This window comes from Misgurnus anguillicaudatus, chromosome 8, assembly GCF_027580225.2.
Source record: "Misgurnus anguillicaudatus chromosome 8, ASM2758022v2, whole genome shotgun sequence".
Taxonomy (NCBI): domain Eukaryota; kingdom Metazoa; phylum Chordata; class Actinopteri; order Cypriniformes; family Cobitidae; genus Misgurnus; species Misgurnus anguillicaudatus.
In genome coordinates this window covers 35,272,014-35,286,603 of record NC_073344.2, presented here as the reverse complement: position 1 = coordinate 35,286,603, position 14,590 = coordinate 35,272,014, and the positions used below count along the sequence as shown (strand labels likewise).

General features: G+C 37.9%; 1 protein-coding gene across 7 annotated transcripts in view; it reads left to right on the top strand.

Moving 5' to 3' along the window:
* myh10 (myosin, heavy chain 10, non-muscle) overlaps positions 1–14,590 on the top strand; it is a 96,548-nt gene that overhangs the window by 12,669 nt on the left and 69,289 nt on the right. For all 7 annotated transcript variants that reach the window (XM_073870781.1, XM_073870784.1, XM_073870783.1 and 4 more), the window contains exon 3: positions 2,931–3,087. In XM_073870781.1, the coding sequence (XP_073726882.1) occupies positions 2,931–3,087 (157 nt within the window). The remainder of the gene's footprint in view (positions 1–2,930; positions 3,088–14,590) is intronic.

The following is a 14,590-nucleotide window of genomic DNA, read 5'->3' as shown; positions in this document are numbered from 1 at the left end:
TTAATCATGGCAGTGTTTAGGAGAACATATAATAGGTATGTTTGATCAATTAAGTATGCTAAATATTTTTTCCTTAATTGCATAAAACTGTCATAGTAAAAAAGCTTAAGTGTGCAGATGGTTATTTTGGGAATTATGCGCTTGACAAGACTTTTTAAGCACATTCCGGGCGCAGAATTGATGCCCTTGAATCACCCTCTCATGAGAATCCCCGCACCGCAATGGAAAGTTTATAACTGTTAAAACACAAAGAGAATAGATGCGTCAGGTGCTCAGCACATAGTGAATTGCATCCAACCCACAGCTTACACATATTGTGTGTGCATACGTGAATGATGCGTTTAATCCGTCCGCTTCACCTGTGGGTTAACTCACTTTGCGAGTAAGTTAACTGTTTCTGTGAACTTAAATATCTTTAAATGTGTGTTTGTTCCTTCACATGAAGCTATTGAGTGTATTAAAAGATTTTGAATATAGTGCATAAAAACGTTTATGGTGCTTTTATTAGGGATGTCCCGATCCGATCACGTGATCGGAAATCGGCCCCGATCACGTGGTTTCAGACTCGATCGGAATCGGACGTTACCTCCCGATCAGGACTCGGATACATATGCAGGGTTTAAAATCCATTAAGGTCTCGCTCTGCTACGCGCCAGTGTACGCGCTGCGCTGGTGCGTGTGAACTGATGAGAAGAGAATGGGCTTGTTCGACTTCATGCAGCGCCACAAGAACCGGCAGCCGGATGACGCCAAAGTTCCGCGAGAGCGATTTAAAAGCAAACTCCTCCGTATGATTTCGCGGATCACTCTCGCGGTGGATTGACGTCACCCGGCTGTCGATTGGTGCGGCGCCGCATGAGGTCGAACAAGCCTATTGACGTGCTTTCATTCATAGGCTTCACACTCGTGCGTGCAAGGAACCCACGACAAAACCGGGCTTTTACCGCTCATTTAAACTACGCGTTGATCGTTTTTGTCATCATGTGCTCAGACGCAGCTCCGCGTCTCACTCCCTCAAGAACGCGCATTCGCGCAGGATACTGTAGAGATGAGAGATAGAGGTAAGAATGGTGCCCACGTCGAGAAAACTTAATAGAAGTCTAGAAACAAAGTATGTCACTCATCTCATCACAATATGTTAACTAGATAACTGGATACAACTGATTGTATAGTTTAATAAAATAATGTATTTTGATTATACAGATTAATTATGACCTAACTATAGGTATTTTATAACTAACTGACCAGCTTAGGGAATCTCTATGGCTAATTTATAAGATATATTGCTGAATCAGTAGCCTATGTTGTTTTTCTTGTTAATTGATTATTTTTGGGTAGCCTATCTTATGCATAGATTTAGTCAAGGAGGTTGATTCTTATAACTTCCTTCAAAGTTTGATCAATTGTGCATAATGACATGTGCAACAAATGCATATAGGGTGTCAGACTCATAGATTTGCATAATTTAAAGTTCAAGTTTTAAAGTTTGGGTCAACATGTGGCACAGATTTAAAACTGAAACTAAAATCCTATCAGAGGTCCAAAATGTAATTTAAACACACCAGTGGCTTTGCTGTCATCAGGATTAAACATGTTACCCCTCGAACCCTCCCTCCCAACAGAGCATCCCCACAAAACAAATCTCAATTTAACCCCTGAACATATACTATATATATTCTCATTATTTTTTAACACATCTGTAGTTATGCGCTGGCACAGAGTTAGACTCTTTTGACTCCACACAGAAACAGCAATGCGTGCGGCATGACATAAGGAACATTCTGGTTCTGTTTTTCGCTCTTCTTTATTCTTTTTTTTATGTATTATAGAAGTATCGGATCGGGACTCGGTATCGGCAGATACTCAAAATCAAATGACTCGGACTCGAGGGCAAAAAAACCTGATCGGGACATCCCTAGCTTTTATAATACTTTGTTCTTTTAATAGCTTTTCAGTAGCAAACCACGGCTAACGCACAGTATCGGAATTGGATCGGCCCTGATACCGATCCAGAATATCGGATCGGGACATCTCTAACTAAGTAATTTAGATTAAAAGTCAAGTTTAAGTTGATTATGGTTATAATATATAATCAATATAGACATAGCATGTTTTAAGTCTGTATGGTATATGAGGATGTCAATCTATGGCTGCATCCGAAACTGCCTACTTTCATACTATATAGTAGACAAAAAGCAGTAGGCAGGGTGAGTAGTCAGAATTCATAGTATTCCAAAAACAGAAGGCGAAAGTACCTAGATGAGCTGCTTCTTCCAGCGAGATTTCGAAGTGTTACGTGATAGACCCTTCACTATCCCGTAATCCCCTGGGAGAGGAGTTATCCAACAAAGAAGAAGAAGGAGAGGCATTTTGTAAAAAAATGTCAGAAAGCGGTAAATCTTTCCATCCAATGCAAATACATATATTAAACAGCTGACCCTTGCGGTTAAATTGTGCTAGTTTAACGTCATTCCAGTTACCGACTAACTTCTTGTTATGATGATGTACAGAATGTCACATGATGTATTAGCATGGCGGATGCAGTACTTTCAAATTTAATTTAAAACAAAAACATCTTCTGATGCCACAAGTATGTTGCATCTTTGATCACTGTGCTTAAGATGCAGTGGTTGTCTTTTGTTGTTTTCAGTCCATTTAATCCTGTTAACAAGCAAATAAACATCTTGTTTATGAATCTTTCTTGTCTGTTGCTTAAAGAAATAAAATGGAAATCTGTATCGGCCTATTTGAATAATCGGCCTAATTAAAAAAAACAACAACATTGGAATCGACAACGAAAAATCGTGATTGATGCATAACTAGTTTTATCATTACTTGCTGCTTTGCCCTGATGTTACGATATTCTTGGCTGAATTCCTTTTACATTTAATTTAAGGTAATACATTGTTTGTGTTTCTTTTTGTCTGCAGACATATTCAGGGCTCTTCTGCGTGGTAATAAACCCTTACAAAAACCTCCCCATATACTCCGAGAACATCATTGAGATGTACAGGGGCAAGAAAAGGCATGAAATGCCACCTCATATCTATGCCATTTCTGAATCGGCCTACAGATGCATGCTTCAAGGTAAGGCCATATATATATATGTAACATCTGTTGGATTGTCCTGGGTAAAAAAAACATTCCACTAAAGTCAGTGGCTAAATTATTTTGCATTTCCAGGAAGAATGAGGAAAATTTGAGTAAGAATAGAAAGGGGAATTGAATCTCAAGATTTTTTTTCTGATATTGTTTCATAAACAAGATTTTTTCAACTTTGATGAATCATTACATTCACCTTTTTTAGCAGTTCATGCCAACTAAAAATAAATTGCCTGTACTTTGTATATCATTGTGTCGTAAGGTAGATAGCAGGGACAGAATGATCACTATTTCCAAGGGCATCTATCAGTTTGCTTTTCCATCCCAGGAGATAAATTTACTTCTTCGCCACATCTGGAATGACCAAATAAGCTCAAACAAGAATGGAAAGAAATTTTTAAATTGTATTTATATTTAAAAAGACTCTCATACACTACTGTTGAAGTAATTTATGCCGATTTGCGTTTGAAAAAATGCATAGACTATGCAGGTTTTTGCTAAGCAAGAGGTCAAGGGTGTTTGCAGTATAATGGCCTTTGGTTGGAGAGTGTCATTTTGACCAATCATATTCTAATCTATGTCAGACCTACAGTTGCTGTGAGTTTTGGTAAATGAGGCTTTAAAATATAATGGTCTGTTTTTTTCTCTTCCCATTGGCAGGGAATACTAAGCCTCTGTCTTTCACAGCATGAGATCATACAAAGTAACCCCCATTGCTCCTTATGCCAGACAAATGGAGCTTTTTAAGACCACTTCCTCTGTGTGTTTTCTTAATGTTTTTCTTCTTGAAACGACAGACTCTGTAGGGGGAAAGCTAAAAGGTGAGAAGAAGAAGCCTATCTTCTTTTACCTCTTTCCAATGATGTCATAACCTTCAAGTCATCTCTTAGTAAATCTGGGGCAGTTGGATATTTGTGTGTAGGTAACTGTGTCACAGATTAGGATGTAGATGATTGCATCAGAATTAATTCACGATTTCAATCCTCAATGTAACGTTGACTGTATTTAGCATTTTTTTAGTAATTTAACAAGTTTATGCAATTAATTAAGTCAGGACAAACATTATTGGTACTGCTAGTTAGGTTGGTTATATGGAGTTTGTATTTGTAAGTTGGTTCTACTGGTGCTTCTGTACCATGGCTTGGGGATTCATCTGTTATATAGAGATTTTGTCATTCTTATAATTTTATTTAGTTGTATTATAATTAATGATAATAAATTATTATTACTCAGAGCTTATAAAATATTTTTAAGGATAATATAATTACATTAAGATAAATGCCTGTGTTTTAAAAATGGACAGACAATGTATTTAATAGATATAAATAGTTTTATGATGTCTTTCATAAGTGAACTTGGTTAGTAGTTGTTGATCATATCATCTAAACCCAGATATCACAAGCGATGCAAATATGTTAGTGAGTGGCCAAGCATTTGGCATCAATGCAATGTTAAATTCTCTAGCAAAGCTGACTCTCTCACATGAAATAAGGACAGGCCAGTTGTCCTGATCTGTCAGAGGCTGGGGAACCAGAGCCGCCCCAGGCTGGGAAGGAGAGGCTGACCTGCATTGTGGGGTACAATGGCGCCTTTGTGTTGTAGTGGTGGGGGGAATTCAATCTGTGACGTGCTGATTCAAGTGTGGCTGAGACACACAGATCCTGGTGTCTGCCTCTGGAGGAAACACCCTCAACAATGTTGCACGTGCCGACATCCTTAGATCTGCAGGGATTACGGCAGCGGAATCAAGCTGTTTACATGCTTCTGGGATGTCTCCTTTGATGTTGGCTCCATTCCAGTTATTGTGCAAGCACACTTGTGGATTCACAGTTGTCGTTGTAAGCAATTCTATACTTTTTAAACAGACCACTGTTTGTTAAAGGACACCTATTATGCCCATTTTAACAAGATGTTATATAAGTCTCGGGTGTGTCCAGATTGGGTCTGTCATGTTTCAGCTCAAAACATCCCACAGATCATTTATTATAGCATGTCCAAAATGCCCCTATTTGGGTGGGGGCAATAACGTGCTGTTTCCGTGTGTACTTTTAAATGCAAATGAGCTACAGCTTACCAGAAGAGACAGTGAGCGCTTTTAGTTAAAAAGATCTGATATACCTGTGAATACAATCTGAGACAATAGTATCTCACTATTGAGATATGGCAGACAGTGTATATGGTAAAGTAGGACTGTCAGTCAGTGGCTGTGGTTAGGGCTTTATCAGTGTGACTTAAGGGTGTGCGGTATGACGATATTTGATCGTAAACAATTAAAATGTCTTAACAATCCACTTTTTTGAGGAAAAAAGCGGGAAACAATACAGCGACGAACAGGTCTTTCGCATGAATTATACACTCACCTAAATGATTATTAGGAACACCATACTAATACTGTGTTTGACCCCCTTTCGCCTTCAGAACTGCCTTAATTCTATGTGGCATTGATTCAACAAGGTGCTGAAAGCATTCTTTAGAAATGTTGGCCCATAGGATAGCGTCTTGCAGTTGATGGAGATTTGTGGGATGCACATCCAGGGCACAAAGCTCCCGTTCCACCACATCCCAAAGATGCTCTATTAGGTTGAGATCTGGTGACTGTGGGGGCCATTTTAGTACAGTGAACTCATTGTCATGTTCAAGAAACCAATTTTGAAATAATTCGAGTTTTGTGATATGGTGCATTATCCTGCTGGAAGGAGCCATCAGAGGATGGGTACGTGGTGGTCATAAAGGGATGGACATGGTCAGAAACAATGCTCAGGTAGGCCGTGGCATTTAAACGATGCCCAAGGGGCACTAAGGGGCCTAAAGTGTGCCAAGAAAACATCCCCCACACCATTACACCACCACCACCAGCCTGCACAGAACAAGGCATGATGGATCCATGTTCTCATTCTGTTTACTCCAAATTCTGACTGATTTAATCTGAAAGTCTCAACAGAAATCAAGATTTTTCCAGTCCAATTTTGATCAACTGTCCAATTTTGGTGAGCTCGTGCAAATTGTAGCCTTCTTTTTCCTATTTGTAGTGGAAATGAGTGGTACCCGGTGGGGTCTTCTGCTGTTGTAGCCCATCCCCTCACGGTTGTGCATGTTGTGGCTTCACAAATGCTTTGCTGCATACCTTGGTTGTAATGAGTGGTTATTTCAGTCCAAGTTGCTCTTCGATCAGCTTGAATCAGCCAGCCCATTCTCCTCTGATCTCTAGCATCAACACGGCATTTTCACCCACCGGACTGCCACAGACTGGATGTTTTTCCCTTTTCACACCATTCTTTGTAACCCCTAGAAATGGTTGTGCGTAAAAATCCCAGTAACTGAGCAGATTGAGAAATATTCAGATCGGCCCGTCTGGCACCAACAACCATGCCACGCTCAAAATTGCTTAAATCATCTTTCTTTTCCATTCTGACATTCAGTTATATATCGCAAGAAATATTGTTATAGCAACCTTCAATAGTAGAATTGCATATTGCATATTTTCTCAATACCATGCAGCCCTATTGCCAACACACATTTATGTCCAAGCGCCTCGTAAAAGTGGATTTTGCATAAGTGCCCTTTTAAAGTTTTTGTTGCGTGATCATAAGATGTGGATCTCTAACTAACTTCAACACTACCAGTTTAATATAAAACATTTAGCTTTTTTCCACTCTACAAACTTCATGAGGTACATCCAAGAATGTCCCCATATATGCTGGGTACTTTATTTTGAACAGATTCTTTAATATGGACATAATTGTCTAAAAACTATATTCAAGTATTAAAGCGCAGACCATTAAATAAAAAAATTCATTCAAGTCACAGGTGCATCCAGATGTTTTTCTGGTAGTTTATGCAAGTTCGTTTAACATTTACTGAGGGGTAGCTTGTTTAATTTAAAGCAAAATATTTAATTAAGCATGTCTGACATGTGTTTTAAATGTTAAATGAGGTATAACACGCTAAGGTTAATTTTATAACATTCCCAGATAACACAGGCTTGCACAACCACACACTCATTACACATCTGTCTTTTATTAATCTGACAGATACTAGCCATTTATCAGTTTCTGGCTGTTGACTGAAGTCTGTTTCCAAGTGCTAATTATAACAACTTTGGGAACATTTGTTGGTGCACTTCAACAAAAACATTTTTTTTGAAATCGCTCAGTCAGTAAAGCCATAGAGACCCTCACCACTGGAAGACAGGAATGTCAGTGCTCACAAGGCATATGGAAGCGATGAAATCCAAACCCAGTCACTGAAAGGAAAGTTATGTCTGAAACATACAATTACAGCATTTAAAATGGCAGTCTCGTAGCCGCATTTACCCTGCGTTGAAGCGTATTTGAATTTCAATCATGCAAAAATAAAGCCTCCAGTTTATCAGTTATTCATCGAAAATAATATTATTAGGTTACATTTTTTCCATTGAGTAAATATGTAGGAACTTACTAAACTAAATCTAGGGCCTGTTATAACCTAAAATCCTTGCCAAGATTATATGGCAGAATTCCATTGCTGGAGTCTGGGAATAACAAAGAATTCCAGAATGACAGATATTTATGAAGTGATTCCTAAGAGTCATTGCTCTGCGTTTTTCCCTTTAAAAGGTAAAACGATTGACACATTGATTAAAATTGCAAATTAAGGGATCTGTTCCTAAACCTAAACCTTTTCACACACAGATTATGGAAAATACATGGAAAATGCATCTGGGATTTGTCCCGGGACCGTTTGATTTTGGTTCATTCACACTGCCAATGATTTTCCGGAATTTGTGCATTTACACAGATCCCATAAAGACACGTGACGTATTGAAAGTCCCGCACTTGGTAGTTTTTTCCGCAGTGTCTAAAGTTTGCTTATTATCCCTGATTCTCTCTCTAGAAACCACAAGCGTACATTTTTGCTTAAGGTTGGATCATAAAGAAGTGCATGACGCAATGTTCTGTTATGCTGGTGAATGATCTCAACTTCAGTGCGAATAGTGAAGAGCTGCATGATCTCAGTTTCATTTCAGTTTGCAGACATTTCTCGTCATGAATGTTAATCTGCATTTAAGTCCCCCATGTCCAAAAGCTGAACCATAACTTCTTGTTGCGATAAAGCGTGTGTCGTCACTACGGCATGCCCTTACTTGCATTGTTAGTGCCTTTTGTTCACACAGGACGTGTTCGGTAAATTTTGCGGTAATGTTATCAGGTCTCCTTTACGGGAGCGATCCAATAAAAAATTATGGGACGTGTTTGCGTTTACACAGAAAACACACTGGCAATTTTATGGGACTTTACCGGGATCAGCGTGCTGTGTGATCAGGTTCTAGTGTGCTATAGTACATTACTGTGTAATGCATAAGCATACTAACAGACATAAAACCATTTGTGTGGGATTTTTGCCAGAAGAAAGTATTTTAGGTTATGCTACCTTTTGGAACAGCTTTATTATGTGAAAAGATTGATGTTTTTGACCCACCTGTTACCAATAGAAGTGGAATAAGCAGTAATGGGTTTTATGCATTTTGAACATGGTCCAGGTCTTTGCAGCAAAAAAACTTGTATTTCCTGAGGCCAGAAAGTGTAGATGTACATCTTATGTAGCTAATCGTGAACAGAGATTCCTATAAAAGCTTTCCAAGCTCTTAAATGTTTTGCTACCCGTTTCATATCAACTTTGGCTCCTTCAGTACTTTTTAACATAGCAGTACTGTGGAAGGCATGTAAATATTGGTTTACATTTAATTATATCTTCTTTTTTTTTACTGTTATTTGCGGTTAACTGCTTGCCAGATGTTGTAGTTGTAGAGCAATTGTTAACGCATTTATTTGTTTATTTTTTACTAATTTATGATGAGCCACTGGATTGGTGGACAAAAAAAGAAGCTGATTTACTTTAAGGGCAGCTGTTAACACTGTCACGAGTGGGTGATTCTCACAAAATTAGACTTGTGAGGTGTCACAAAACATTTTGATAAAAAAGTAAATGCAAAAAAAAGTAAATGCAAAGTAAGAATATCAAAATAAGAAGCATACAGTTACAAACATCTCTTTATATACTATTTCGCACATGATTTCAAATGACATCATACAAACCAATTTTGTTTTTTTTTTCCACATTTTCATTACCGCAATGTGTCCATGACTGGATTTTGTTTCTTTGACATGGAAACATTTATTAATTTAATTAAAAAATATAAAAACTAAAAAGCTTCAGTGCATGTTATACTAAAAACATTTACAGTAAATAAACATGTGGTATTTGGTGATCATTGGTAAATGTAAAGACAATAATAAGGAATATAAATGTTGTTTGTCATAGTACCTAGACAACTTTTTAGTTCTCATTACCAAAACATGAGTTTGTAAATGCATATATTTAATGTAATATCATGTTGCGGTAATGATAATTTTTATTATGATATCTAAAAAATGTAAATAATTGTATAGGAAATATTTTCTAAATTCTCTAAAAATAATGGTTATAGTAAGTTCAGACCTTAATCTTATATGTGCAAAAAATTGGCTTCAATGGCTTTTAAAAAAAAATCTGATGCTGGACACCTTCTAAGTCTGGATTTCGTGAGAATCACCCGACTGCAATCTTGCGTGCCCCAGAGCGGGAACAACTCACTCACTTGTTTCAAACCCCCTGCGCTCCTAACAACCTCTCTAGTGCAAGGAAATATTTGGAAACAATACATGTAAAACAAAATTTAAGATATTAGTCCATTGACCACCTCGGGTATTAATTCAGTCCTTTTCTTCACTCAGATTACCATTTACCTCAGTGGATCAAGTTAACCAATTCCTTTAGGATCAATATCACCAAAGTAATTTATAAAAGGTTGCCATATCTCTGAAAACTTTTCCTCTTTGTTTTTTAAGGAGAATCTGATTTTCTCTAGATCCAGATGTTTCATTGAGGCTGTTTACACTTGGCATTAACATGCGTTTTCATCGATCGGATCACAAGTGGACGACGTTAATGCCAGGTGTAAACGGTGTTCAGAACGTTTTGAGCTCGTCCACTTTCGTCCACTTTCAACCACATCCAGAGGTAGTCGAAACCACTTTCGATCGGATCACTTTGGAGTTGCGGAACGCACATGTGGTTGAATCTGTTCGAACAGCCAAACGCGACCGCCTTCTCTTCGCCCATTTATCTAATCTGATGTATTAAACACAAGTCTTTTTTTACTTCTGGCGTGAACATACGGTGAACAGCGCTATTTTTAGCCTTTCATTGATAAACGGCTGATCTCCGTAGTTTCGTTTTGAAAGCCTGTGAAAGTTGCGCGATCCTATTTCATCAATTGCGCTGAAAATTCAGAGAAAGCTTTTACATACACACGTACAAAACACTGTGCAGCACGTTTACTTGCTAAACAAGCAGTGGACTCCGAGATAATATTAGTTTGCGTCCATATAAACTTATAATTACTCCCGCTTGCGTTTGAATGACAGCAGAGAGACCCGCCCACCATCTCACAGACCACCCCCTCATAGTATTCAGGACAGAAGCGGTCGAAAGTGGACAAAAGAGACGGATTTAAATACCAGGTGTAAACGTAATGTGTCTCTCGTCCACTTGTGATCCGATCGATGAAAACACATCTTAATACCAAGTGTAAACAGCCCCATTATATCCCTCATCAGATTTTTGTATGTGGGGGCAGCTTTCTGTTTCCAGTTTAACAATATCAATCTTCGTGCTAGTAAACAAACAAACAAAATCATAGTTTAGTCAGACCTGTTTGTAACGGTCTCCGATTCAATAATACCTAAAACCGCTATCCGGGGATCTAAATCAATTGGCTTCTGTAATATTCTTGACTAGGGATGGGACGGTTAGAAAATTTCATATCATGATTATAGTGACCAAAGTTATCACGGTTATCAATATTATCATTTTTTTATATTGCGATGGAAATGTTCAAAAAGAACTGATACAAACACTGAAAACATTTTAACAAGTTTAATTTTTGAACATCAGCAAACAACAAATACAATTAGCAGCTATATGCACTTTTACAGCATAAACATTAAATCAGGGGTATCCAGCCTTTTTTTGTGTGGCAATCTACTTTTAAAATGATAAAGCTGACAAGACCTACCTGCTAAAAAAATTTAACAAAACACTGTTACATTTTTTAATAACACTTTAAATGTGTGTTAGGAGGACTATCTCTACGTTGAATTTAGGGCTGTCATCATTACTTCATTCTTTTTGAGGAGTTAAAAAAAAGTCCTTGAGTACATGCTGAGTCCTTATAGCGGAATAGCGGAGATGCGGTTTTGATTAAATAAACTGACAACATTATCAGAAGCATCTCTCTCTCTCTCTCGTTCGGTTGGTCGATCGATCGCGCGCACATACACCGTACGTGTGGATCAACTCCAGCATGTATGTGCATCCAAATTTCGGAAGTTGGACGACTCCGCTGCAGCGAGCAGGCATAAGATTGATAAAAACACACTTGAGAAGAAATGCGCAGCAACTCAAAAAGACTTGTTTCTAAGACCATAATGCAAATTTTGGCGCTTTGCTTTCCGAAGCTCGTGGAGGCGTGGAGCAGCATACAGTTAGTAACTTATAGGCGATCTACCGGCATTGCATTTGCGATCGACTGGTTGTATTGGACACCCCTGCATTGAATGAACGTTAACATGGAGCCCTGAGATGTATGAACCTGTTTTAATGAACAGTAGCTTAAATAAGAACATCAAATGCACACATAAGCATGCATTAAAACACAGTGCACCTGTTACTGCATCCGCCACGCCACTAATGTTGCATGCGAGCGCCTGCGTCAAGCTGATTCTGGCTGGACAGGATTTACCGCAAGTTTTCAAAATCACGGTAATCAAACACGGTTGTAATGATAATTACATTTTAAACGATAATACTAACCGTCAGGACATTTTATCATGGTTAATCGTGAAACCGGTAATCGTCCCATCCCTATTCTTGACAATGTCCAAAAAATACTTCTCCAGTAAGATAATAATTTTGGGCAGCTCCAGAACATATGGGTCTGTGAGGCCGGTGCACATCCACAACGGTCACATGAAGGGTCTACTAGGGCTGTAACGACGCGTCGACGTAGTCGATTACGTAATTACGTCGATTTGCCAGAAACGCGTCGATGCGTCGCATTGTTTACGTTTTCAAATGAAGGCGGCTTCAGCTCCGACCGGATAATACAAGTGTTATACCAAACAGCCAGAACGTGATCAAAAGTGTGGGAATACTTTAAGCAGAGACCAAATAAAACACATACTGTGTAAAACTGAAATGGCATACCACAGCAGCGCAACATCTGTGCACGATCATCTTAAAAGAAAACAACCTGGAGCTCTCCGACCTCAAAATGACGCGACGGCAGCGTAAGTATTTGAATTTTTACAGTAAGTTTTTATACAACAATAGAATCAATGCAGGCATATATGGTGCTTAATACAGCTGTGTTTACATCTTAGTTTAATACGAGCTGCGAGACGCCTGACAGACACGACATTGCATCGCGTCTGGGCAGTATGTTGAAACAGTAAATAAAGAGCGGGACATGTTTAACTTTTTATATTAAGAAGTTATGAAATAATAAGTTACTGTGTTACACTGCGTGCACTGAAAGCCAGCTGGCAGCGCGGAGTTCCCATAGCTTATTTTTTTGCTATGTGCGCAGATATTATAAAAGCTCGTCTCGTTAGGTATTCCTGACATGCGTTTATTTAAAGTAACAGCAGCGTAAACGCCGTTTATAAAATATTAGAAGATCATGCTAACTAAATTTGTATTTACCCGAGAAAAGTTAAATGTTAAAGTTCATGCTAAATGAGAATGCAGTAACGTTACTACTGATAGTAATAATATTAACAGTAATAATATAATGGTTACATTTTATAATAAGGGTTCATGAATCGCAATGAACTTATTTTTACTTCAGTCTGAACTAATGCTGAGTAAATGCATGTACTAATCATAAACTAATGAAGAGTCATCATTAAGTACAACACTGACATGTTTTTTAGTTAATGTATTAATAAACAATGATTTCATGTGAGTCATTTTGTAGTTAATGATGACTCTTCATTAGTTTATGATTAGCACTAGGGCTGGAACAATAAAAAGCGGGACATGTTTTTATATTAATAAGGAGTTATTATTCAGTTTGATTTATTTTTATTTTACTTCTTTAATATTAATATATTTGATTTGTTTAAGGTGAATAATGCCCCTTTTGCACTGTTTATGTTAGGCTGAATTAATGTTGGACTTGTTTTTATGTGATTTGTTATATTTTCCTTGGCACTGACACTGTTTGTGTATTTGTTCAATTGAGAAAATGCTTCAATAAAATGTTGGCATTAATAGCAGATGTTACATTTATTATTTGTAAAAAAATATTTATTTAGACTATTCGATTAATCGAAAAAATAATCGATAGACTAATCGGTTGAAAAAATAGTCGAAATTTGCAGCTCTAGGGTCTACATTTGGAAATATCTTAGTAAGCTTTTGCTTAGACCAGTGTAAACAATGTATTACTTTGAACTGTATGAGTCCGTGTCGAGCACACACTGATGAGCCATGAATCTGTTTTAGAGCTATCAATTACCTATTTTTTCACATGCTTGCATAGAATGGTTTACCAAAACCAAGTTAATGTTTTATCATTTTCTAGGTTGATAGAAGCACTGGGGACCCAATTATAACACTTAAACATGGAAAAAGTCAGATTTTCATTAAATGTCCCCTTGTATAGAAGCTGGAAGTTGTCTCATTTGTTGTTCTTTGTACCTTCACATACATATTTTTTGTCACATATCAATGACCTTATGAGTGAGGTGTTTGTTTTTTTGGTACTCTGAGGTCGGCTGCACACACTGCTAAATACCCCTTCTTTGCAGGGATAAGGGAACAACTGGCGTCCTACGCAGCATGGCTACAACATCCCATAATGTCTCTGTAACCTAAGCCTTTTACAAAGCAGATGAGATATTCATAGCTTGCTGAACATCAGCTGATGCTGTGATGCAGTTTGCTTTCTACAACTTATATCAGAGTAAATAATCTTTGAATGAATCCACATGTACTTTATTTTTAGTTAGCATTTCAGTCTATCTGCTTAGCAGTTTTGAATGAATGATGTCCAAGGTTTGTATATTGTCTGGTTTTTAATTGGATATGGATGGACTTGATCCAAGAACGATGATGCTTGGTTTAATTTAGTTGCTTCTGAGTCATTTTTCAGTGCGACTGACTGTCTCGTCACGTCAGACAGCTACATGCTAAATTCCTGCGGACAGCAGTTGCAGCAGATGGGCCGTTTTTTTATGTTACGAATGCTTGTTGCTGCCCACTTGTTGCTTAGTGCTTTTGTACTGCAGTACATACAAATGATTCACTCAGGCCAGATTACTTTGGCATCTATGAGCTCATGTTGATTCATTCAGTTATCTATTGACTTGCATACGCAATATTCTGACACATTTTCTGATCCTTT